This window comes from Dryobates pubescens, chromosome 1 (assembly GCF_014839835.1).
Source record: "Dryobates pubescens isolate bDryPub1 chromosome 1, bDryPub1.pri, whole genome shotgun sequence".
NCBI lineage: Eukaryota > Metazoa > Chordata > Aves > Piciformes > Picidae > Dryobates > Dryobates pubescens.
In genome coordinates, this window is record NC_071612.1 from 41,358,548 (window position 1) to 41,385,971 (window position 27,424).

Consider the following 27,424-nt stretch of genomic DNA (forward strand, 5'->3'; position numbering starts at 1 on the left):
ACAAATGTCACTGACTGAGGCATGGCATTGAAATGCTGCCTAAAGCATATTATGGAAGACAAAGTAGGACAGAGTGGGAATTTAAAAAGCTTCCTGAGCCTTGGTTGTATGTTGTATTATTGCTTGTGTACCAAAACAGTTTCTGAATGTATCCAGCAACAGAAACTCTGCATCCATTTAAAAAACAAATCCAGATGAGACTCGGGTCTACTGATGTTGTTCTTGAAAAAGAGAGGTGACAGCACTTCTAAACACGTAGGAAGCACTATAATCAGCACCAAGTAATCCAAAGCAACTGTATTTTATCGACCAAAAGATCACTAAAACATTCCATTGTAACATTTTCCTAAAGGACATGACTGCAGTTTGCAACTTCAAGTTACAAAATAGTAAACATCCAAATTCTCTTTTCAGTACATACAGAGGTACTTTTTAGAGAAATCTCAGATTTTTGAATATGAAATGGACTGTAAAAGACTTTAGAAACCAAGCTAGGACATATATTTTGCCCATGATTACAACTAAAATAAATTCATTGATATATAGGCACAATTAAGCTTACACAATGGAAATTAACTGAAAAAAAGTAAAGCTTACTGTACATGTTTCCAAATCCTTTTAAGAATCAGACCTAGAGTTCTTAGGAGCTGTACAGAAAACTCTAACACAGCATTTTCAACATTGTTCACTATGGTATCACCCAATGACCTTGTTTCAATCAGTATCTCCATTTGTTTTAATCACAGTCCAAAATGACAACCCAATAGGCTGTTCCTTTCCAGCTACACTGACTTCATTTGATGAGTTCAGGTTCAGTACCAAAATTGGGTGTTTCTCCATAACTGCAGTTTTTTGCAGTGTTAATCCATACCATTGTTCCCACACAACTCAGGTCTACATTTATCCTAGTTGCATGTCTGGAAAATCATGTGAGGCAAGTACTACATATAACTAGAGGATTATCTATTTCTACAACTGTTACATAGTTTGGTCAGGACTGGTTACTCTAAGCACTATTCTTCTAAGGCACTAGATATGGTAGTGGCACATACCCATCTCCACTGGGTTGGTTCACAGAGCACAAATTTTTTTCTTATATACGTATTATTATTCTAAACAGTTAAGCACCTGTGCTATTTATCCTTTTGATTACCCATATCAATATTAAACTGAAATAAAGACTCTGCAGAGTAAAGGAACATTTAAGCAGGTGCCAAAATTAGACATAAGCTCCCAATTTTAAGAAAATGTATTTTAGGAAGCAGCTTAATAGTGTATTTCATATAACAGTAGCACAGCTGAACACATGAAACGGTACTTCAAAGTTACTCTAGCTGTGAAACACAATTTGTTGGTTGACAAAACAGCATCTTAAGAGAAGCACTTCAGTTGCTGCTGGTTAAAGTCATCCATGTGAACTCAATCTTCCATGCTTCAGTGTGCATGTGCAAGGCAGAAGATACGGCAACTCAAGTGCCCCATACCAGCTCCAAGTGCTGCTATATTCCCTTTTCAAAAGGCACAGAAATTGCACTTGTACAGTTCCTAGCAGTAACAGCGTCATACTTAAGGACCTATTTGTGTCTTTCCTGTTATATTAAATTGTTTTCCTCTTATTAAGCATCAAAGATTTCTCCCCAGGGACATGCCTAGAACACTGTACACCATTGTTCCAGGAATAGCCTGACTTCAACCCAATGCAGCCCATGTGAAAACATCTTGCCGAGCTGAAAACAAAACAGAGAACAAGGCAGCACCCAGCACTTTTACTAGCCACAATATATATGTCCCCACCCTCTGGGAAGTACACTGTCCTTCCACTGCTTGCTGATTACACCTGGAAGTTGAGACTTCTCTTCCCAATGACTCCTAACTGAACTGTAGCATTGGGAAAAGCTGCCCAAGTACTACCAGTTCTCATCTCACGCAGTGATTGCGTGCTGTGCCTGCTGTGGAGCAGTTCCTGTGGAGGAGGGTTAAAACATTAATCACAATTTTTTTGCATTTAACGTTCCCTCAATTCTCCTCTGCTTAAGCTAAAAAACAAAGATGTAAGACTTACATCTTTGCTTAATTGGGTGGTGGGCAGGGAGGAAGGGAAAGAAGGCTATAGAAATTTAATTGAGAAACTGGAATCTCCTGTAACTGCAGTCTTCACTGGGGTATACCTATAACTTTCTGGAGAGACTGAAATGTGAGGTTAATCCCTTGTGCCCCTAACAAATGCAGCAAGCAGAACACTGTGCATTAAACATGCATCTGCTCTTCTTTGACCCTACATCCTAGTTAAGAGGTCCTTCCTGAAACATAGGAATACAGGTTTAATGGGTTTATACTATTCACTTCACAGCAGGACTTCTTTTACTAAGTGGCAAAATGTATTAATTGGATAAGCAAGTTAAGCAGGTAGTAGATTGTACAGTAATGTTTGTGGAAATATGCAGGCTTTGATTTTATATTGATTATGCAACAAGTGTCCATGTTTATGGCTTAGCCTGGAGAAGAGGAGGCTCAGAGGAGACCTTATTGCTCTCTACAACTTCCTGAAGGGAGGTTATAGCCAAGTGGAGGTTGGTCTCTTTTCCCAGGCAACCAGCACCAGAACAAGAGGACACAGTCTCAAACTGAACCAGAGGAGGTTCAGGCTGGATGTTAGGAAGAAGTTCTTCATAGAAAGACTGATTGGCCATTGGAATGGGCTGCCCAGGGAGGTGGTGGAGTCACTGTCTCTGGAGGTGTTTAGGAAGAGACTGGATGGGGCGCCTGGTGCCATGGTTTAGTTGATTAGATAGTGTTGGGTGATAGGTTGGACTCGATCTCGAAGGTCTTTTCCAAGCTGGTTAATTCTATTCTAAAACAGAAGTTTTATTTGGAGTATAATAAATTGTAACTAGCTTTATAATTAAGTTCAATCATTCTTCCACTGGAAGTATTTCTAATATCCCTGTTTTACTACTTCAAATATTTGGAAAGGCTTAGCACAAAGTATATTCTCACAGTAAGTATAGACACAACATTTTCAGTATCTAGTGCTTTTGATATTAACAATATTTACAATCAAATAAACATGAAGGTCACTGAACTATCTGAGAGTCTAAAAATATTAATGAGTATTAGTTGTTACTTTCCCTAACTTTCTACTGAAGGACTGCTGGTTCTCATTAAAAGGATGAGCTTTCATTAAAAGAATTTCATCACAGATGTTCCCAGCTGTCTTATTTCCTGTTTAACTGTAAGTATTTCCAGAACAGCACATACAAACTGTTTACACAAGCATCTTAAAGAATTTTTACTTGCTATAAATGTATAAAGGACCATAATACCAGGACAAGAAGTAGCAAAACTAAATTTAACCAGGAGATGAACACAAGATACAGGGTTATTAGAGCCCCTACTACAACCACTAGACATCAGTGAAGGCGACACCAATGGAATGTTCATAAATAGCAACTGTAAAGAAATATCTCAGACAGATATGAGCCAGGTTATTTAAGGTGGGTTATTTCTATGTTTGAGTACAGGGACAGGCTGCAAGAGTTGGGACTGTTCAGCCAGGGAAACAGAAGAATCCATGGAGACCTTATAGTGGCCATCTGGTACCTGAGAGGCACCTACAAGAAAGATGGGGAGGGACTTTTAATAAGGGCTTGTTGAGATGAGAGAGAACAGATTTAAGCTTGAGAAGGGCAGATTTAGACTGGATATTAAGAAGAAATTCTTTACAGTGAGAGTGGTGAGACACTGGAACAGGTTACCCAGGGAGGTCGTGGATGCCCTCTCCCTGGAGCTGCCCAAGGCCAGGTTGGATGACGCCTTGCACAGCCTGGTCTAGTGGAAGGTGTCCCTGCCCATGGTAGGGCTGTTGGAACTAGATGATCTTCAAAGTCCCTTCCAGCCTAAACCATTCTTTGATTCTATGAAATAGGATTTGTTTTCTAAATTTTTTGGAAAAGATTTAAGGTACACTGCTGATGCATTCATTTTTCAGAAGAGCAAATGATATTTTCTTGTCTCTGTAGGATAGGGAACAGAAACAGTACTCCATGAACAGGAATGGGGAAGAGCACTGGAAGTGGATATGGTTAGAAAAGTGCTAGTTATACAGCTAACTGTGATCTAAATAAATTAATAACTCTACAATGCTAGTTTACCATTATTATCATGTTAAGGATAATTGCTTAATGGCCTCTTAAAAATAAGATTTAATCCAATCATCTTTCTGACAACACCACTACTCCATCGGTCCACAGATCGCAGATAGGTCTAGAGAAGAACCAATAAAGCTAAAGGTGATCTTAGCAAGCTAGCTAGCTAGATTGAACAATGCAGCCTTCACCATATTTTGTTCTGGGGTAATATAAGACAAGAGAGGTGGGGACTGCTTACAAATAATTTTCCATATAAGTTAGTTTGGGTACAATATTTGGTGACACAGTCAAGAGCTGGCTGAAACACCAGCACTTCTCCTAATAGCATCAATTTGATCAACTTTAGCCTTATGTTCTTGCTGTGCATCACGCCACTCTGGGATCAGAACTTAAAAATAACAAAACCAGTGGCTGTTTCATCCAGTTTCTATAAACAGAAATTGTCACCTTTTGCCATGAATTGTGATGAGAGTGGCAAGAGTGGTCTCTATGTTTTCAGTACTGCCTCCACAGTACTTAACATACAATCATATTTAATTAGTTAGAGATGTTGGAAATATTTTTTTGGTCCTCTATTATGCCAACAACAAAAGAGCAACACAAAACAGTGAGCCAACTGGCTGCAAATAAGTTGCATTCTAGCACTGAAATTTCAGGCTATTGTTTTCCTCAAAAAAGCCATTGCTTTATGCCTTAGAAAGCTCAAATTAAAAGGACTGAATAGGCGTTAATGCTTTATTTCTTTGAATGCTGCAAGTCTTTTTTACTGAGATAACAGATTCATTTGCATAATCTGCAAAACTGATGGAGGCAGCTTTTAAGTCCAGTTTTACCACACTGGAGATCCCCCAAAGCAATTTAAAAGCTATGCAGGTTTTCATGTGTCACTTCTTTAACGTGTCAATTTCAAACCCCAAGCTGCTTCGCAGCCACAGCAGTTGCAGCCACACCCTTTTCACCTATTAGAAATATTAAGTGGGAACAAATGCACACTTAGTATATGCAGTGATATTAGCAGAGATATTTACTCTCCAGTAAAATTATTTTTCTATGAAGTTGACCTTGAGGCAACAATTCCATTTATTTTACATTGACATAATTACTCCATTTTGGTGAAAGAATAATAAAACCCAGCATCACTCAGGAAAGGCAAAAAATGCAAAAGCTGCCATGCATCTGCTTTTCACAGCACTCTAGCTGTTCTTTCTCCAAGGACTTTTTTTGAGCAAAATAATCCTTACCTACATTCATTTTCATACTGTATTAAATATATGCACATCTTAAGTGTTAAAATCGCATCTGTAAGTTAATGCTTTGATTCTGGCGTATTTTTTATTGGTTTGTAGAGGGTTTTGATGTTGGTTTGTTTTTTTTTTTGGTTTGGTTTTGTGAGGGTTTTGTCATTGTCATTGTTTGGGGAGTTTTCTAGTAGCTTTTTTCTTCTTCTTTTGAAAAACACTAGTATTATCTTCATTTTATACCCATTGTAAATGCATCACTTAGATGATCCTTGTAAAGAGTACAAACTATACTTAAAAACTCCACAGAGCCCTACCCTGTGAAAGTAGGAATCTCCATTTAGCTATCACCTACATGCCTGCTGAACCTATTATTTCTTAAGACTGAAATCCAGAACATCAGACAGATCATTTAATACCCAGTCTTGAATAGATGAAGTCAAGAGCAAAGAATCTCAATGACTTCAAGGGGAATATGATCAAATCTGAAATCCTGCGTAACAAATGTTTTCCATCTAGTCAACATCTTTTGCTCAGAATAAACTAGCTTTACTTCTGAATTTTCCTTGATATGCGACACATACTTTGCACACTCATCCTGCATCAAATCTATCAAGCAGATTTTTAGATATTCTATAGAATACTGGGTAGGGTTGAGTGTGATGGGTATCTTTCTACAGTTCTATATTAAACTGTCACATCAGACATTCATCAGTACTTCAGCTACTCTTCAAAGGGGAAAAAACAGAAAGGCATATGAACAACAAAACAAACTCATGACACCTGAGGCTTCCAGAATTCTCCTTTAAGAGGGCTGCTTTGTGATGAACAGAAGTCATTTGCTAGTTCCCAGTGTGATCTGAAGCCTGATTTAGAGAAGAAATTGTGTTGGAAAAGGATGTCATCTTCTCAAAGAAACAGGTCTGTGATGTTTGCTTGCTGCTAGCAATGCAAAGAAAAGAATTTCTTACAGTTGATTTTGCTGTAATTACATCAGCAACTGTTTGACCTCTGAGACATCGCTTACTCCCAAGATAATAGAGGAACTAAGTTTAGTAAGCAACAGAAGTCAGCAGAAACAAGAGTACTGTTTGCTTAGGGGAAGAAGAGTAAGAGCAGCAAGAACACTGAGACAAGGCAGTTTACCACAAAAGCAACACTACAGTTCAGTACACAAATCTTCAAATATTCTGAACAAAAAGCATAAGAGCTTTGACCTCCATTTGCAGTACTACTACTTCGCCTAGAATTTTAACTTTATGCAAGAGAAAACAAATTCAAAATTACTCTGAATCAAACCAAAAGGATGTCCTCTGGCATTTTATACAGAATCATAGAGATGATGATTTACTCTGCCACACTGTTGATGCGTGAAGAGTGTAACAGCACGTTGGTCACACTCTGCTAAAAATTCTTAATGATTTGATAGAGGTAGGAGGTGCTATATTTCATCACTGAAAGACACTGGTCAACAATTTTCAATCGTGTTTATGCACTCCTAAAGAGTTCACATTTTTGTTGCAGTTACTCGCTACAAGTTTTACAATTCACAGGACAGGTAAATAGAGTATTTCCCAAAACGCTTCAGTGTTTTTGCTTTGCTGAAGAGGGCACTCATACACAGCTAACAAGGCAGGTGTACACAGTTCCAGTAACAAATATAAATGACATTTCGATGTCTGCCTGCATTTAAAGGGAGAATAAACTTCTAAATCTGAAGCAGTGTAGAGCACATAGCAATGGAATTCAGACATATTCAGTCAACAAGCCAATTGCCCTTAAGAAATACTTCACATTTTACACAAAATTTCCTCTAGATTTATTCCATTTCTAGAAAAATATCCATTTTTATTTGATTTCCTCTAAGCAGGCTGTATGCTTATGGACCAAAGGGACTGAAGGACTCCAGTTACTTTGATACCTCCACATCTCAAACACATAAGCAATGCACACATACAACAGCCTAAGGACCCATTTAATTATAAACACGCTGTCTAATCCAGGCTAACAATACCAGCATTAACAACTGTGTGTCCAGCCATAGTACACACTGTGAAGAAACTGTGGCAGGCTGCTGCAAAACATCCCCCTATCAGAAAGAAAACTCAAGAGTGAGTTCCATTCTCTTTCTCCCTAATTTCACCAAGCTATGGTACCAAAACCTGTCAGCCAAGACATGGTAACAGAAGAATCCAGCTTGACCTGTGCTCTACACTACTTAAAAACTATACATTTAAACAATTGCCCTAAGTATCTCACGGATGTTCTATGTTATACAAGATAATTGGTCAATGATATTATAAAAAGGGAGTAAAGGATGAGATCCATGATAATGCTTATTAAAAGCACAATCTATGCAAAACCTGGAACTGAATATTACTTACATAACACTCATACATATTCACATTCCTATGTGGAGACAGAAATTCCTTTCCTCAATTACTCTCTACCTTATTTGTTGACATAGTCCCTAAGTTTATGCTTATGTGACCTTGGAAAGAAGCCGCACATCATTTTAATCCAATTAAACCACTCTAAGAAAAGATATTCATACTGGCACTGCAAAACCAAATATGGCTCCTGGCATTTAACAAACCAACCAACCACAAATCACCAAAAAACCAAAACACAACTCCCCTTTTACACTGTAACAAACACTGTGATTTCCTGGCCTACTGTTGCTGAAATAATCACTAACAAGCATGAATGCATTTCACTGTTTTGATCCCCTCAGTATATCTATACATACTTGCATTCTCTACTACAGAATATGACCTGGTTTTCAGCTGCCCTACTTTTCGGGCATATTCAGCTCTAGCTAACCACTGGTCAGCTTTCTGCAAACACACTGACTTCCTACAAGACACAGGGATACCAAAGCAGAAAGGGGAGACCAGGCAATAACCTCTCTAAGCTTTCAATGCTGTACTATTAGCCTGTACATATTGCAGAGAGAACGCACAGAAGCTCTATTCAGCACTGCTTATTTGAGTGAAGTGCTGCTTAACTAGAGTGCAAGGATAGCAATTTATTTTGTGTGCTGTTTTTAACAGAGGCATCCTGCAAGCAGGTTTTACTTTCACATCCACTTAAACCAAAGATCACAAATGGCTTCTTGTAACTGTAAAATTCCCTTGATACATGCACTGACATATATTTTTATTTTTCAGAATTATACCGATTTCTGTAGTAGTTAATGAACATTACCTCTTTTCCTCCCTTCCCTTTCAGGATTATTTTTTTGTCTCTAGAATATGTGCTATTTCAAAATTTCCTACTGTTAGCTACATAAAAGATGTAGGTATATACACAAAGACTCCCTCATGTAAAAATTTTTGCCATCAAGGTACTTTAATCCTAGCTTAAAGTCATGCAAGCAAGCTGCAAACAGACTCCTCTACTGCATTTCGATAGTCAGCCTATGTTGTGTTCATAATTGAACCCAGAAACTGGATTTACTTTCCCAAGAATAAGTAATGACAAGGCAAATGGTTTAAGCTGCTATGCAAAATGCCAGGACAGGAAGGAAAGCTGGTAGAACTGAACTCCAGAAAATAAAAGCAGAGGGTGGTGTTCAAGAGAAAGAGGAAATGATTGAGAGGAAGAGCTTCTGCAAAACTAGTTTATGTAGCTCCCTGCTCCTCCCGAAATAAAACGCAAGAAAATTACAAACAGTGAAGCAAAGCAAAGGGATTATGTAACTAACATGCAGACTGCTATACATTTCTCTAGATGTCATGCACCTTAGCCAAAACAAAACCACCAAACAGCTACCAACCTTAACCAAAATGACACATTTATGTGCTGACAAAAAGCTTAGCTACCAGTATCTTGCTCCTATTCCAGATACTTGATTTGCCTTACCTGCTACTGAAGATGAAAATTAGGTCACATGCAGATGAGAATTTTGTGGTGGGGTTTTTGGATTTTTTTGGTTGTTGTTAGTGTGGGGGGGTTGGTTATTTGTGGGTTTGTTTTGTTTGGTTGGGGTTTTTGGGGGGGGGGGGCAATGGACATATTTAACACACACTGATCTCAAATGTCTCTACAACTTCATACATTTTAGGCTTGTATCAGCATAAGCAAGTGTAAGTTTGCTTCTTCTACTTGCAAATTAGACAGATTTAACATTATGTATGATAACAGATATCTACATGTATGTATTTAAATATTTCTCCCAGACAAAAAAGCCACACTGTGACAGCCTATATTCATTCCACTGCCCTCCCCATCCCCCTCTCACCCCCCCCCACCCCAAGGTACAGAAAAGACAGTGCTCCCAGAAAATAACCATTACAATGATTAGATAAATATTTAATAGCACAGACTTCCTGATGCTATTTTTGGACTTCTGCAAGGAAAGAGCAAATTCCAATTTGCATTTCATAAACAGAATAACCATCTTGCAGACAGGCAGACTGGTACCGGCGCAGGCACTCACAGAGACTTGGAATATGAAACTACTTTGATCAAAGTCAGACTTCTGCATGAAACTGCAAAACTTTCATGCCCAGTATAATGTCTACTTGCTAAAAACAAGCTGCTGTTGAAGTAAACAAGCTGTTCCCTCAATACATGCTCTGACCATCACATAAAAACCCCACAAACCTGTATGAAATATAACAGTGCTTTTCTTGTAGCCAGAAGGTAGACGAATGTTTCGGAGCAACCCCTTTGCTGTCAGCCGCACACGCATGTTGGATAAGGAAAATTTTGGGGACCATAACATGTCTTCAGTGCAATTGGAAGATAAACAAGCAAGAAATAGCCTCCATGTACTGTCACATACTATGTCTTTGTATCACTACTGGCAGAAGTGACCAACTCTTGCCGAAGAAAACAGGCTTGAAGACATAATCAAATCTCCATTCCTTGGCTCTTATTCCTTATGAACAGGCAGGCAAAAAAAAAAAAAAATATCAGCAAAAGCAGATATCCACAGCATAAATGGTGCTGGCAGCTTCTCTTCACCAGATGTTGTGGAAACAAAGCTTGTCCTCAGAATAAAACTGACTTAGTGATTTGGAAAACCAACAGCCTCTGAATTGCATCACAGTGTTGATGCTTAATCTGCTGTGGGACTTAGTGGGCTGGGAGCTAGAAAAGGAGAAAAAGGAGGAGGAGGGAAAAGGAGGAAGTGGGTGGTCTCCCCAGCTGAATATATCATCTAGCAATGTCACAGACCATGTAATTGCTCTTTGGAGACTGTTAAGGACATGATTTCAATACTCCTGTAGGCATATTTCAGATCTCCTCTCTTCAGGGTCCCTTTTTTTAAGCAGTTTCTTTAACATGAATTTATCAGAACAGATTTATCAGCTAACATTTTCTACCAGAGTTCCTCTTGGCATTAAATATTATATCAACATTTAAAGTCTTTACAAATCCACAAGCATGTCTATTCTCTTAAGAACAATTCAGTAATTGAGATCTGCTTTAGGGAAATACTATTTAGCTTGGCAGCTCAATGCTGCAGATGCTTCCATTTATCCAAAGGGAAGCAAGGAAGTAGGTACTAATTTCATATTAAAATAGACCCCAGCCAGATGGGTTAAAGGCACCCAAACACACAGTGTTACAGGAGTTACTTCAAAATAGATGGTGTCTCCATATTTAATTAGCCCTCTCAAAAGAATATTTCCAATTACTACTTACTGAGATCAGAAGTTGGTCCCTTTCAGCTACCACTAGCAAAGAGAAAATGAAAAATAGAAATAAAAGGGGAGAGGAGTAACTGTTTTCCAAGATCAGAAAAAATGTCACCTATTTCACCTATAAAATACATGCACAGGCCACATTCCTATGTAAAAAAACCAAAACAACATTTCATTACTTTGCCTAGAGTTAGTAGCTGCCATGCTGGACAGCCATAGGAGCAGAGACCACCCAAGCATCTCTCAGTTTGTGTAGGAAGCAAGACAGTAACAGCTCATACCTTATTTCATGTTGCTTAAAGAGCTGCCCTCCACAGCATTTCCATCCTTTTGGAGCCAACAAAATTAGGTACTTCTCCACTGATTCTGCCCTTCTACCATTTCACCAAACCACAACTAATGCCCTCTAGCACCTATCCCTCTCACACTTTTTCCAGTTCCAGAAACAATTAAACCAACTTGCTGTGAAGTGGGTCTAACCCAAGGTGAACATAATCACACTGACAGGTCTCATCCCTGCAGAGCCTTGCCTTTCTTCCCCTTACCATAAATCTATTGTATTTTTACAGCATGTCTTACTTGTTTAAAAAGCGTAACACTTAAAATTCTCTAGTGGTTATTTACCACATCAGCTAGAACTAAAATAGCATTTCATTGCTTAATCCTGGTCTCTGCATATCTACAATATCACATAGACTAGTGCAGTGACGATAAAACAGCTTAAGTAGAGCAAAAGAGGTGCAGCCCAGCATTGAGACCATGAGACCTGTCAAGTCAACCTTCACAGCATACTGCAGAGGAATGCTACTGAATGTTTTATGATCACGTACCAAAATATTTCACAACCCAGTGATGTACCACCAGCTTTGAAGTGCTGTAATATGCCTTCAGTCTCCACAAAACCATTCAAAATAAGTAAATTAGCTTTTTTGTTTGGTTCCCAGGGCAGCCTCTGCACATAGCAGGGCATGCATGTCATTACTGCTATAAAATCCTTTTCTATTCCTTCTAGTCTGAAGAGCTTTGGTGCTAGCAATGCATGTGCATCTATCTTTCCAACAGCCTGCAGATCCACAGCCTTTCCTAATCCAACACCCCTATCACAGACATTGTCTCCTTTCTGTGCTACAGGATTATTATGCTTGTAAACCACACTCAGCAGTAAACCAGAAGGCTTGTTAGAGCACATTATAGCAGCCTGGCACATTCAACATAGTTCGTTAGACCATCTCTTCAAATATTAGATCAGTATTGTTAAAGTCTCTTAAAGAAGGCATTTTGAGATTTTTGACCAGGCTTAGAGACAGTTTTCAAAGATCATTCAACACCCAGCCATACCAGCTTTTACTCTTCTGCCAGGTCACCCACAGATAGCCATTTTTGTATTCCTCCTGCCCTCAACAGCTCATCAAGGCACCACTCCATGTGGCAAGTGTTCTCACAGCATCCTAATTTGATGATTTCTCAGAGGTGGAAACAATCCAATTAGGTTCCAAAAAACACCTCAAACCACAACCTACAAACCAACAACAAAATCCACCCCCTTGTTCTCATCTTTGCAATAGTGCCTGTGAGAATGGTAAAAAACATCTCATTAGCCTGTAAACTAGAGAGGTGGAAGTACCCAAGTGAAACCTTAGGTGCTAGAACAGAGTCTCTAGAGAGCAACTGTGATGCAATGAACCATTCTGGAAACTGAGGAAGGAATGAATCAACAGGTAAAACAGGAACAGAAAAGCTACATATTGACACCAAAATCCTTGTAACAAAGACCAAAACTCCTCTCAGAGATACACAAAGAATACTTTCTCTGACTACCATTTCCCACTCTTAGTTTGGGGGGAAATAGGCTATGAAAAAATCCTGATACATCACAGTACCTTTTCCAAAAAAAAGCAACAAAATTTCCAGTTGGAGGAAAATGCCTTCCTAACATCTAGAGTTGGAATTCTGTTTAACCCCAAAACCTAAACCACATCTGCTTTACACAGCAACAGACCCATCAGCACTAATAGAAAGCAAAACATGCATATTAGGCATCTTCTAGAACCTAACACATAGACAGACAACTCTGACAGCATCCTACAAGAGTATGGCAGAGAATAGCTCTCAGGAGGGATTTAACTTGCACAGTTTCCTCCAAAAAAGCCTTTCAGAGCTCTGCATTACATGACAGTACACTCCAGTGTGGTGACTGCATGTCTGCTAGTGCCATTCCCTTGGCTCAGGAAAACAGCACCTCCATGTGTGTGTCTGTACTCCCATGATGACTGTTCAGTGCCTGTGCTGGCAAGGTACAAAGCCAGCATGTAAGCCATGGGATCTTAACATAGCACACCGAGAAAATGCACTGTCTACATTTCATGCATTACATGAGGATCACAGAGAGGTCTTTTTCTATCTTGACATTGACTAAGGGTGATAGAAAATAGCATCAGAAAACAGTAGAATAGATAGGATAAAATAGAAAGTGATATACAACCCAGACAGAAAACAAAAGGAACTATAGATTTTATTTACTAACACCTTACTAAACACTAGTGTTGAACATGGTAAAGGACATGTATCTTGCTATGACCATATAATTCAGTCTGAGTTACTAAATGCATCAATATCTGATTACATCATCTGATTGATGGTGGGGCTAGACCTATTTTAACCCCAACAGATTTAGCATACCTGCCACTCCCTGGGAACTTCAGCAATCAGACAAGAAAGGAGAAAAAAAGGCACTGGCGTCTGTAGGATATTCAATTCTGACTCACAAGGCTGTCTGCAGTCCCTTTATCTGTTTCTGCTGTCTCTGTCCCTCTTTTTACATTGAGCAATCACTAAGAAAGCCATCAGAGCACAGCTAAGTGTCTCACTGCAAAGTATGCTAAATCAAAGGCTAGATACTTAGATCTGAGATGCCCATGTAGAGGGCACCTGGCTTCATATTCCTAAAACAGCACAGGCAGTGTGGAGCAGATGGATTTTACTGGCATGCTTTACTTCAGGAAGCAAGAAAGAGGTGAGAACCTGGAGCCCACTAAGAGCCAAAGGGTCATCTGTGTCCTTGTTTTTGTTTCCAGAAAATGACAGCTCCCTCTCCACTTCCCTGTGACCATTTTGCTCTAGCCAGTGCTCAGTTGGAGAACCTAACCTTCCTGCAGGCAACAGTTTCTGCCACCATGCCAAATACAGCTTGAAGCTTCAGGACTTATTTTAAGCTCCAATCTTTAGCACCTTAAATAATTTAGGGTTCTTCTAGTACACAGAAGCTTTTAATCATTATAAATTCAGCAGTCTGACAAACAGAAGGTTATGCTATAGTGGATTCTCAGGCAAACAGCTACAGGAATCAGGCTGGTGTGTGCCTCTCAAGCAACAGTGGTAGCATTTATGTTGTCTTCACTCTTTCATAGTTGAGGACAGCCAAAAACATTGCAAGAATCATTTAATTTTTAATTTCTGAGTTAAGGGAACAAGAAACTGTTTTTCATGTGCGGAACATCCTTTCCAAAACATAATTTTTATTAGACTGCCTCAGTGAAGATCCTACAGTGCTTTGAAAAAACAAACCAAAAAACCCCCACAACACCGCCACCAAAACCAACCAAACCCACAAACCCCTGCTACTCCACAACTGTGAATAATGTCACTAACATTATGATAACATGTCTTAAGATGTGAAGCTTTAATGATCTTATCAGCAGTGTCAAAACCCAACTACCTCAGTGCTAAGGATTTCTGCTGTTCAGCAACAGGCTCTGTGTATACATAAGCCCTTCTGAGCTCAAGCCTCAAGCAGCAGAGGAAAAAGAGTTTTATTTGACATCATAGCCTACAGATCTATTAGTTATTTATTCATACAATATTGATTTATATGCATTGGCCTCAGAACAATACCCAGACAGCCTCTACTGAAAAGCAAAATGGTAAGTAAGAACAATTTAGACAAGCATGTCCTAAAACATGCTAATGGTTTATCAAAAGATTGCAAAGTGTGTTAAATACAACCCACAACAGGTTATTTTTGCTGATCTCTGTGGGCTTCATATGTTCTTCATAACTGGAGGTACACAGATAAAAATGCCGATGTACATTCAGCTCACAAGCTGTTTAACCATCTTTGACACATGATCCATGAGTTTCACATCTCTGGGACAGTTACATGTTTTCTCAAGCACTATGTCAACTTATCTGCCTAATGAAGGTCATTGAAAGCAATTATGAATGGCTCCTGCATCTGCTGAAAAACACCTTAAGAAATGTAGGGGGAAAAAGGACTTATGAAAGCTAGAAGAAACAGGTTAGAGGACTTCAGAATAACTTTTTAAAGAAATTTTTAAAATATGTATTATACTGTAAGAGGACACTGAGTCAGCTTTGAGATACCTCATACACCTCATCTCAAAATTAAGGAAGAGCTGCCATACAACAACATCCAATTTTATTCACTGTTTACTGCAAATACATTAAACAATGTGCACAACCTAAAGGACTCCAAAGAGTTAAAGAAAAACAAAAACAAAACAAAACACCAACAAAACCCAAACGTACAAAACCCAACCAAACAAAAAACATAACCACCACCCCCAAAACACCCCACATCTGCAAAGTTCAGGAGAGATTGATATCTAGGTTTAACTGGAGAGGAAAGGGAAAGAAAATAGTGGAGAAGGAACCAAGTACTAGAATGGCATTTTCAAGAAGGCAGTAGAATTAGGCATTACATACAGCAACTCAGCCTGGAATAACAAAATAAAAACAGTTTGACACTGGTACATCACCCTAATGGTCAAAGTTCTAAAATCTCTTAGCAAAACCTTTTAATAATAAAAAAAAAAAGGTAAGAATTTAGACACTTTAAAATTCAGACAGAATAGAACAAAGCCTCTGCCTAATCTTAATGCAGTCTGTAATTTAAGGCCATTAGGACAGACTTTCATGGTAGAAAAGCCTTGAACTCCAGCTCTCAACACGGGAAATTTTCTTTAAGCATCTCTAAGGACTGACCTGATACAGTCTGTGGATATCCCATTTAAGCTGCCTGCTCTACTCATGCAGAAGTTGATCTATTCAGTATTTAGACAAGTGTGAGAAAATCACAGCTCTGTGCTCTCCTGTGTGGCCTGTTATTGAAAAACATCAAACTAAACACCATGGAAGAGAACTACAGACATTCCACCCAACATCAGAATGAACACCGCAAAAGTGAACTGCAAATATTCCCTCTATAGAAACTCTGCATGCTTTTATGTCACCAAGAGTTTGGAGTATGTGCATAGCTGAAGAGCAATTTTCTCATAGAAGTCTGGAATTAAGTAATAATAAGCATCTCTGGAATATGCAATTTACAATCCAAAAAGCAGATCCTTCCTTAAAAGGATTAACAGAAGAAAGATCTTCCAAGTGTGAACAACATTTGGGTTATGCTACAAAAGGCCTTAATGAATGACTCTGTCAACTAGAGGAAAACTGACTGGACCCACATCGAGTCCCAACATTGCTGGGGTTTTAAAAATAATCCAAACTTTTTTAGTCCACTTATTTGAGAAACAACCAGCAGAATACCATCACTTGAACAGAGCTGGCCCATGGGATACTCTATAGCAAGCCTTGAGGTTTCAAAATTCACTGTGTTTTGTAAAGGTATCTATTCAAGGCTGTCCTGGTTTTGACTGGGATAGAGTTAATGTTCTTCCTAATAGTTGGTACATGCTGTGTTTTGGCTTTCGCAAGAGAATGAAGTTGGTAACACAGTGATGCTTTAGGTGTTGCTAACTAGTGCTTAAACAAAGGTTTTCATACTGCCCTATCAGTGAGGAAGCTGGAGATGCACAGGAAGCTGGGAGGAGACACAGCCAGGACAGCTTACCCAAATTGAGCAAAGGGATATTCCATACCATAGAATGTCACGCTGAACAAAAGAACTGGGAGAGAGTTGGCTGGGAAGCTGAAGGCCACTGCTCAGGGACCAGCTGAGCATCCATCAGTAGGTGGCGAGCAACTGCATTGTGCAGTGCTTGGTTTTATATTCTTTTATTATTATTATTATTATAATTTTCCCTTCCTTTCCTGTCCTACTAAACTGTTTCTATATCAACCCATGAATTTTATCTGAATTTCTCTCCTTCATCCCAGTGTGGTGGAGTGAGTGAACAGCTGCGTGGTGTTTTGCTGCCTGATGGGTTAAACCACAAAGGCACAGAGAGCAGTGGTGATTTTCAGCATGGAACAAGAGACAACTTACTCAAAAGTGTTAGTTTTCAAAAGATCAAGTTTGGGAAGAACTCTAGGAACATGCATGCAAAGAAGCTGACACACGTGACAGCTGAAAGGACCAACATGGAATACATTGAGACTCTATTGTCACGTGTCTCAGATTTTTTACATCCTAGTCTCTACTCTGATAAACATACTACCTCAGGAAAACATCACTTAGGATTTCAGACTTTAGGGTGACATTCTCTGAACATCAACAACAGCCATTTTACTTTGAAGATTTATTGAGCATAGTATCTCTAATCCAAGGAATTAAACCCTGAGATCCAACTGTTGTACTACACTTTATTTGGTAATACTGGAAACGTAACAGCTATTTGGTTTCAAAAGTTACTTCATGTTTACAGATACACCCTTAACTCTTCAAAATAAAAATCTGTGTCTCTCCCTAATGAGTATGTTTAATAAGAAACTCAGATTCACATAGATTTAGATTAATTCTGCATTTATTTGTATACAAATGCTTCTATAGCTGGTTCACACGTAATCTACACCACTTAGGTGGGTGGCTTTGCTGTTTGTTTAGAAGAACATTTCTACTTATTAGCCTGAAGATACTCTAAGGCTAGATCACATCAAAATTAAATCATTTAGGTAGTCCTCAATTTACATAGATGGCAAGACAGATTAAAAAAAAATAAAAACACACTACAGCTGGCTTTTAGTCCAATGCACAGTACAATATCTGCAAAAAGAAGTTTAAGCCTGATCTTTCTGTTGCCTTTTTTTTTTTTGAGGGATAAAGCAAAAAAAAAAAAACAAACAACAACCCAACCCTTATTTAAGCTATTCAGCTCCTAGATTTTCCAATATTGAAAAGATTTAGCTATATTAAGCTTCACCCCATAGAGCCTGTAAAACTGTTTTAAGTTTTTCTGCAAGCTTACAGGCTTTTCTTTTGGAGAAAAAGGGTAGAGACAAAGACTGACAAACCCATCTTATCTACGAAAGCTGAAGCCCTCAACATGAGATATTGTGAATTCAGCCTCAACATTCACACTGAAATTCCTGGTTAGAGCTACTCAGAGAACTTCCTACAATGTGACCTGGATCAAAATCCTCTCTGCTTGGCTTATTTTCATCAAACACTTAAAACACTGCTTTTCTACACTCAGAGTGCTTTAAGCTCTGGACAAACTATTGGCTGTTAAGAAGCAAAATCCTCCTCCTAGTTTTAACTTCCCTGCAGAAAATATCTAGTTTACTCCCATGCAAAATAGGAAGAAGCCTTGAAATATTTAAGATATTTACCCATCAAACTGTTTCCTGCATAATTCTTAAGGGAATTTATTTCCCATGAGCTGCAAAGCACAGTATTAGGACATGCTGAGAGAAAAGCAGAGTTGATTCAACAACAGAAGATTTACTCGATGGGAAAAATCCACAGACCAGCACACATTTTTTTAAAACAAAAAATAAACAGATACATCAAACTTAAAAAAACCTGCTCTGTCATCAAAAGCACTCATGTTAGAATAGAACAGACAGTTTCAGTTGGAAGGGATCTACAATGATCATCTAGTCCAACTGCCTGACCAATTCAGGGCTAATAGCTAAAGCATACTGTTAAGGACATAGTCCAAATGCCTCAAGCATTGACAAGCTTGGGGAACCAACCACCTCTCGAGGAAGACTGTTCTAGTGTTTGACCACTCTCTTGATAAAGAAATGCTTCCTCATGTCCAGCCTAAAGTTCCTCTGGCACAACTTTGAACCACTCCCATTTGTCCTAGCACTTGAAAACTGGGAAAAGAGATCAGCACATTCCTCTCCACTTCCTCTCCTCAGGAAGCTATAGAGAGCACTGAGGTTCCCACTCAGATTCCTCCAAACTTGACAAGTCCAAAATCCTTAGCTGCTTCCTCACAGGACATTCCTTCCACCCCTTTAACCATTTTTACTGGCCTCCTCTGGACACATGAAGAACCTTCATGTCCTTTTTAACAGGGGCCCAGATCTATGTGCAGTGCTCAGGGTGAGGCCACACCAATGCTGAACACAGCAGGATAAACACCTGTTTAGATCTCCTGGTTTTACTGTGCTGATGCACTACAGGTGGCGGACTGGCCTCTTGGCTGCCAGGGCACGTACATTCATACATGCATAAAGATCTTTTCAGATCTTCAAGTATCAAGAACACTGTTGGAACACTTCCTTCTACAACTAACCAAAAGCTTTTGAAAGCAAACACCTCCAAACCCTCCCTCAAACAAAAACAACCTGCAAAAGACCTTCTGATCAGATATGAAAGGAGAAACAGAGTACTAATAAGCCACTTGACCAGATATCTCTCATCAGTAGGGTGGTTTGCCATAGCGTGCTGACAACTACTGATGGTCTACAAGATGAAAGAATTCACTGAAGACCTAAGTACTTGACATTCATAATGATGTTCATCAGCTCTCAGAGTAAGTCTTCCCATTTTTTAAGGAAAGCTTGCATATTTTTACATACTATCATGTATTACTTAAAAAAAACCAAACCAAAAACTTCTTACTTGTTAGAAAAGCACAAGCACAGTGATGTACATTAATCCCTTGACTTCCAGACGCTGAAAGCGCAGAATTTTGAGGGCACCCTATTCTATCAAAGAACCTAGATTCTAAAAAGGTTATGTTTATCTTGTTTCCTCTGAGTTTCAACAGAGAGGACTGAGGGCATAAAAGCAATGGGTGGTAACTGAACATAAAAGCATGCCTCCAACGTTTTTTGTTTGAACCAGAATATTGTGGTAGTAAAAGCATTCTATCTCTACATAAGAGTTTGAGTGAGAAGCCAGCATCCACCATTAACAGCTTGTTCCAGGAGACCAGTACATGGACTGTTACACGTATACCCTGTTTTTGTGTTTGAGCTTGATCTAAGCCCTGGTACTCACTGCTACAATAAGACCCCTGACTGAAGTTATACCCTCCCCCAGTGCTGTATTTTCCTCACAAACAATGAGACAAACAGCTTTTTAACCTCTTCATGAGCAAAGGACAAGACAATAGCTCTCTCACAATGGAGCATGTACTGGTTTTTGGTGAAGCATTTTTTTGGGTTTTGTAGCTTCTACAGACTTTAGTTGCTGGTTCCACTATACATAGTCCATCACACTACAACTAGGACATAAATTACACTGCTCCTGTGTAGCAATACTTTACAGGTATATCCAGCAGTTTCCCTAGCACTCCTGACAGTGCTGTGCCCACAAGCAAAGGCTAACTTGTTATTCAAAATACACTACACATCCTACTGAAAAACAGCACACAGCTTTCTGAGTAAAATGTACACAGTTTATTCCTAAGTGGCAGCTTTCCCTTTGGAACTGCAAAAATAAAAGAGAAAATCCCAAACAGAGATTAGCTCTTGATTGGCTTATGTAGTTCCAGGGTTTACTGTGCTACAACTTATGCTTAATGTTCAGTCAGCAACAGGGAGGTGAGACATAAGTACCCACTGCATATGCACACTGCATTGCAATATACTGCACAGGTATTAGAAGGAAGTCACATGTTTTCTACAGAGAGGATTGGAGAAACAAAGCAAAGAGCATGAACTTCATACATTTTTAGAAGCAGTTTTGTGTTTAGTTCAAAATTACAGCTCACAAGAGGCAATATTATTAGTCATATTTACATTAAAACATCAAAGTATGCATGTAGCTTCTTCATTGAAGTTAGCAGGTTAAGAAGGATAATAAACATATGCCTAAGTAGTTAATTTTATCTTAGCCTTAAAGCTAGTGCTGAAGCAATAGCAATACATTGCAGAGTGCTGGGTTGTACGCATTGGCCACAACAACCCCGTGCAGTGCTACAGGCTGGGGTCAGAGTAGCTGGAGAGCGGCCAGGCAGAAATGGACCCTGGGGGTACTGGTTGACAGTAGGCTGAACATGAGCCAGCAGTGTGCCTAGGTGGCAAAGGCGGCCAATGATCCTCCTGGCCTGGATCAGAAATAGTATGGCCAACAGAAGCAGGAAAGTCATTCTGCCCCTGTACTCAGCCCTGGTTAGGCCACACCTTGAGTACTGGGTCCAGTTCTGGGCTGCTCAGTTTAGGAAAGATGTTGAGTTGCTGGAGCATGTCCAGAGAAGGGCCACAAAACTGGTGAGGGGTTTGGAGCACAATCCCTATGAGGAGAGGCTGAGGGAGCTGGGGTTGCTTAGCCTGGAGAAGATGAGGCTCAGGGGAGACCTTATTGCTCTCTACAACTACCTGAAGGGAGGCTGTAGCCAGGCAGGGGTTGGTCTCTTCTCCCAGGCAACAGCACCAGAACAAGAGGACACAGTCTCAAGCTGCACCAGGGGAGGTTTAGGTTGGATGTTAGGAAGAAAGAGATTGGCCATTGGAACGTGCTGCCCAGGGAGGTGGTGGAGTCACCATCACTGGAGGTGTTTAGGAAGAGACTGGATAGGATGCTTGGTGCCATGGTTTGGTTGATTAGATGGTGTTGGGTGATAGGTTGGACTTGATGATCTCAAAGGTCTTTCCCAAAATGATAAATTCTATTCTATTCTAAATTACTTGATTCACTGGAATATCATCCATATGGAATTCACAAAAAGGAGCCTTGTGATTCTTCTAACATGAATGAGGAATGAACAGCTGCAAAGACGTAAGTCTCTCCAGTTTTGCAGGGATACTAACTGTATGCTGTGCCTTGATTTGTCAAGCTGATGCAGGCTTTTACAAGAATGATGCAATGAGTGGAAAATGGATAAAGAGCACAGAGAAGACAGACCATATCATGGAAGGACCTACTATTTTACTATTAGGAATGTGAACAGCAACAGTAACAACAGAGCTAACAATTAATGCCATAATATTGTAATACATTATCATAGTCCTGCCACAAATTATTCCTGACTCTTCAAATGGAGCACATGGGCAAGAAATAGAAGTGGAGTTAGAACTCCCCACTGGCTAAAAAACTGTAAAGTTAACCACGGTGCTGAAATAAAAGAACAAAAGCTTTACACTAGCTAAAAATCACTGAAACAAAGCTTCACTATAATTTCAAGGCCAATTAAAAAAAAAAAAAAAAAAAAAAAGATAGTGAGCCTCATTCTACATGGTACCAGCTGGCATTATTTCAGTTCATTTCAGAAAAGATCATTTGTCTTTTCTTAAAATGTAAGTCATTGTACTGCAGAACATCCAAAAAGCCACACAATATTTTTATTCAGCAAGCGCTATCTGCAACTGTGAAGACAAAAACACTCTTAGAACCCCCAAAACATTCCATCAGAAAGCTTTGCATTCAGAAATGGGAAGCTATACTAAAGCCCTGCACAAGTTAGAAACTTAAAGTGTCATCCAGTTTTGGAAGCTGACTCAGTACAACAAACAGTTCAGGCTTATGAAGATAAAAACTGAAATGGCTATTCAATTGAACAAAGTATAACGCTGAAGAGCCTTTGCTAAAGAATCACTAAATTTGGAGTTTATAGTTGTTCTTTTATGGCAACAAATATAATACTTCAAGACAATGTAGCTACAAGACTTTATTATGCTGGAAAAGATGAAATCACACACACAAAAATATCAGTATGAAGGGTAGGGAGCACTACTTGTTTTCCTACATGAAAAACAGAGAAGAAGTGGCATGCTAAATTTAGGGGGGAAAAGTCATATTTTAAGACTAATCATAAGCAAGTCGAAATGGAATTTCATTTTCTGTTCCTAGTCCAGAAACAAACTGAACTTCATTATGAATCTCCTCAATTGAGTTAACACATTATGTTGCTAGCTGGATTCTCTACACTTCCATAACAGACTACACATGAGCTCATGAAATTTAATGTCAGGTTATACCTAAACTAACAGTGGTTCAGCCAAGTATCAATAAAAGCAATAAACCACCAGAACAAGCACTTTGTGCAAAGGCTCATGCTTGCTCTATAACAGAAAGCTCAGCTCATAAATGAAGATATCTAGCAATGTACTCAGTCATGATTAGTATGCAGACATTTGACACCCAAAAGAGTAAGAGACTCACATTATGACTACAGGAAATTAAAAACATACTGCCACAGTACCCGAGTTACAGGTCACAACTAATCTACCCAATAATTCCAGACTCAAATTCATAACATCTGTTTAGCTACAGCACTGCTTTCAGAAAGACATCTGCTATTCACTCACAGCACACAGAGCTTTCCAGGGATCTTCAGTATCTTTCAAAAAGGGCTTTTCAATGAATAATTAATTACAGGCAGCTTTTAATTCAGCAAATACACGCTGATGCTTGGGAAACTAATTTAGGCTGCGAGCTCTCATGAAAAGACTTGGAAGTTGCTGCAAGTAGAATCATCATCTGAAGACTTTTTTGTCTCCTGCCAGATAGAAACTAACACCAGGTGTCCTGACTGGACACCAAAAACAAACCCAATATGAAGACCTTAAAACTCTGCCAGATTTTGGAACACCATCTGCCACTTAATCAACTGCAATTCCTCCCTCTGCCATACAAGCAGACAAATACAACAAGCTCTGATAATTTCAACTTCTTACTCAAGTGTAGTCTGCAGTGCTACAGAAACAGCTCACACCAAAAGGGTATCTACCATGAACCTTCCAGAAGAACCTGTTATTCTGCATGATTTTTCTACTTACATTTGTTAAAGCCACAATACAATACCTTTAATCATTACTTACCTCACTGTGGCTAAACAGCAAACACTACATCCAAGTTTCATTGCCACACTTGTTTATTTGCTTACAGTTAAAAGCACCTATGCTTCACTGGAAACAGAGAGTGACAGCACAGACTGCATATTCTAAAAGAGGACTAACCAAAACATGCTAAGTAGGAAAAAAGCCAAGCCTTTTCACCATGTCTCTTGAAACTGGAATCAGTGATAGTTTGTGGAATTACCTGCCAAACTATTCTTCCAAGAAAAGAAGTAGTATCATGTATAAACCTCATTTAAGCTGCACCACAGAAAATGCAAAATCACATTCAGAAGACTCACCAGAACTCGAACAAGATAGGCTTTGGTGTCCATTTCTTCTAGGACTACCTACAACATTCATGACTAATTTCCAATAAACCAAGCTTTTTTCCCCCCTCTTTCCATTACAGTGACTACACTTCATTTAAGCCACATAGCTTTATTTTACTCATTCATAGAGGACCACAGATAATTTTAAAAAATCATAACTTTTTTCTACCTATATGGTTCAGTTACTGTATTTGCATAAAGGAAATATAAATTAACAGCGTTCTCAAATGTGCTACCAATCAAATTAGATATAAATGAAGGCACCGAGAAGGTCAATCTACCCTTACTGTACTTTTTTTAGTCCATATGAAAAATGACCCATGAACCTTTAGGAGTACTAGGTGTAAGTGCAGAAGTGATGTTTATAAAAGGTCTGTTGACAACGCCTATCAGCTTCTTTCAGGCTTTACAGAGTATGCGATCCTACAGCAGGTGTTTCAACAGGAAATAATCTGGCTTTGCACCACTACTGTACTCTTTAGCCTCACCTCAGCCATGCAAATGCAATTTTGACCCCAAAGTGAAAATGCTGCCTTACAAAGCACGCCTGAGGATTTGTATATATTCTTTTGATTCATTCAAGCAAAAATTGCTAATTTCAATTGAAAGTTAAAGTAAGCTTCTGATACAGAAACAAAGTGGAGTAAATATTATCCTCAGCAGGGAAAGCTGACCAGCAGGCTCTCAAGAACCTTGGTGAAATTAAAAACAAACTTGGGAAACGTAGTCTGAATTATCCTGCAAGTGCATAAGCAGGTGACAAAACATCATTTAGCAGACATTATCAAGCATTCTGAGCCCTGATGGGATGCCACTTTCAAGCAGACAGTGGACAATGAATGCCCTGATTTCCACCACCCCCCACAATAAAATAAGTATATAAACAACACTTCAGAGTCTCCAACAGTATGGACTACAAAGAAAAAGAGCAGACTGACCATTTCAGTTATGATGAATTCATAGAGCATTGCTGCTCTTTCAAGACAGATGAATTCAAGAATATAACGGGGAAAAAAACAGCCCATTACCTCGAGCATCACTAACTTTCCTTGCAGAGGGCAGAGGCCCAGGTGATTTTGTCGTGCTCTGGTTCTGTGAGGTGGACCTGGCCTTGGTTCCTAGAAACAGAAGCTTAGATCAGGTTCAAAAGTAGAACTATATCAGCAATTAATATGTAATATTACATATTTAAAGGACAAGACACAAATCTACTCAAAGACAAAAACAGACCCCTTCTATAAAACTGAAGGTGTATTTCAACTTAGCTTTGCTTCACCAGAACTCACATTGGAAAAACTACAGAAACCCTAAACATCTTCCTAAGTCTCCAGCTGACCTTTCAGGTTTCAATACAACCTTCTTGAACTGGGAAGGCCCCGGAAAACAAGGGAAGTCTAAGTAACACAGAGATAAGGGAAGAACACCAGCTACTTCTGGACACACTGCTTCTTTAGGTGCTGAAGGCACATTTCTAGTGCCCCGGTCACTGAAGATATTGAACAATGTGTTGCATGCCTTGGACCCTAACAGAAAGCATCAGCTTGTCAGACAGCTATACAATTTGTGTTTGTTTCAAAGCAATTTACAGTCTTCAGCAAATTCTGTTTCTTGTAACTGTTCACTATCTAAAAGTATGTCATTATAGCATGACATTCCACAGGAATCTCTCCTATTTGTTTTCAATTATGTCAGATACCAGTTTAAAACCTAAGCCTAAAGAAATGTAGTATTTAATTAGGTTTAACCACTTACAACCACCATCTCACCACAAAGGTAGTCAGAAGCAAGCTGATTACAACTATGATTACAGAGACAGTAAACTTACTTATCTGCTCCCATTACACCTAAGTTTGGCCAGAGAATGGGTTGTCAACTGTTGTTTGTGGCTTAAGTGGAGAACTATAGGCCAATCAAGGTGTTCTGACTCAAATAGGAATAGGAACCAGAACCATGTTTAATACAAATCCAAAAGTACATTTAAATTAATGTTTCCTTTAGCACTAGATGAAGTACAATTGTTCTATCTCCATTAAAAGTCAGAGCAAACCCCTGCTTCCACTTCAGCCAGGAAGAATATTGAGAAAAAACAGCATGAAGAGCTAAGCTGTTTCTTAAGACTCTTCCCTTGGAAAGATGGGACAATGTCACTCATCTGTGAAAGAAGATACTTCATCTAGTAATATGTTATTAAACCAAAAATAAACAAACAAGAACCCCCATATCCCAATCTCCTGGAGTTCTCTCTGTTCTGACAGGTGCAAAGATGATGCAAAGCCTGGCATGAAGATGAGGACAACCATACACTCAGAATAAATTCAGGGTAGGTCTATCCTGCACATTGCAGGCAGAGGCAGAGACTGTACCTGGCAGATAATAATTCTTATTACAACAATGACACCATGCAATGACACCTGCCGCGTAGCAAAGTGCACGTGCCATGTAAACCCTAATCACATCACAGTGCAAATCTCCTCCCCATTTGTCTGAAATGCCCCAGTCAATTACAACAACACAAAGGACATTTTATCCTAAAAAGTCTTACAGAACCTAAAGCACCACTAACGTGATTTTACTTCCTCGGACTATTTTCCCAGCCCACTATTTAATAAACACTGCTTCAGGAGGTAGCCTCCTGCAGAATGTAAGTTACTGTCATAGTCACAACTATTTAACTCTGTGCGTAGACCTATATACCTTTTGGAGTCGACTTCAGTGAACGTAATCCAGGTCTTGGTACTGCTTTCAAAGGGACATATTCTGAAATACCATTCTGGAGGGCTGGTTTTGAAGGACATTCTCCATTCTTGATGATGACTGTGGCACTAGCAGCTGCAAAACAGAACAACAAATATTTTGCTCTAGGCAGTATCGAGTCAGGGGTAAATTAAGTTCTAAAACAAGTCTGGTTTACTAGAGGCTAAAGTTGGGAAAAACACAAGTTGAGATAAAAAAATACTATGATAAACTGTGATATCTTCAGTACAGACTTATGAAATGCGACAGATCAGCCTGCAACTGTTCCAAAAGCTTCAAAGCTGTATGTCTAGTTCTAAGTAGTATGCATAAGAGGGATATATATAAAGAAGTGTATTTATTAAGATGGGTAACTAGAAGTCTGAGCTTGC

At 39.1% G+C, this 27,424-nt stretch overlaps 1 protein-coding gene across 3 annotated transcripts in view; it reads right to left on the bottom strand.

The window, feature by feature from the left end:
- The window catches only part of MTUS1 (microtubule associated scaffold protein 1), a 97,094-nt gene that overhangs the window by 48,754 nt on the left and 20,916 nt on the right, over positions 1 to 27,424 (bottom strand). Inside the window, exons 2-5 of one of the 3 annotated variants that reach the window (XM_054164518.1) lie at positions 27,066 to 27,128; positions 23,862 to 23,881; positions 3,616 to 3,676; positions 1,695 to 1,727 (exon numbers count right to left, since the gene is read on the bottom strand). In XM_054164518.1, coding sequence (XP_054020493.1) covers positions 1,695 to 1,727; positions 3,616 to 3,676; positions 23,862 to 23,881; positions 27,066 to 27,128 — 177 coding nt within the window. Of the gene's footprint in view, positions 1 to 1,694; positions 1,728 to 3,615; positions 3,677 to 9,994; positions 10,464 to 23,861; positions 23,882 to 24,269; positions 24,318 to 25,327; positions 25,418 to 26,993; positions 27,129 to 27,424 lie in introns of those variants that run through there. The other 2 variants (XM_009904853.2, XM_009904855.2) reach the window with 2 other exon arrangements.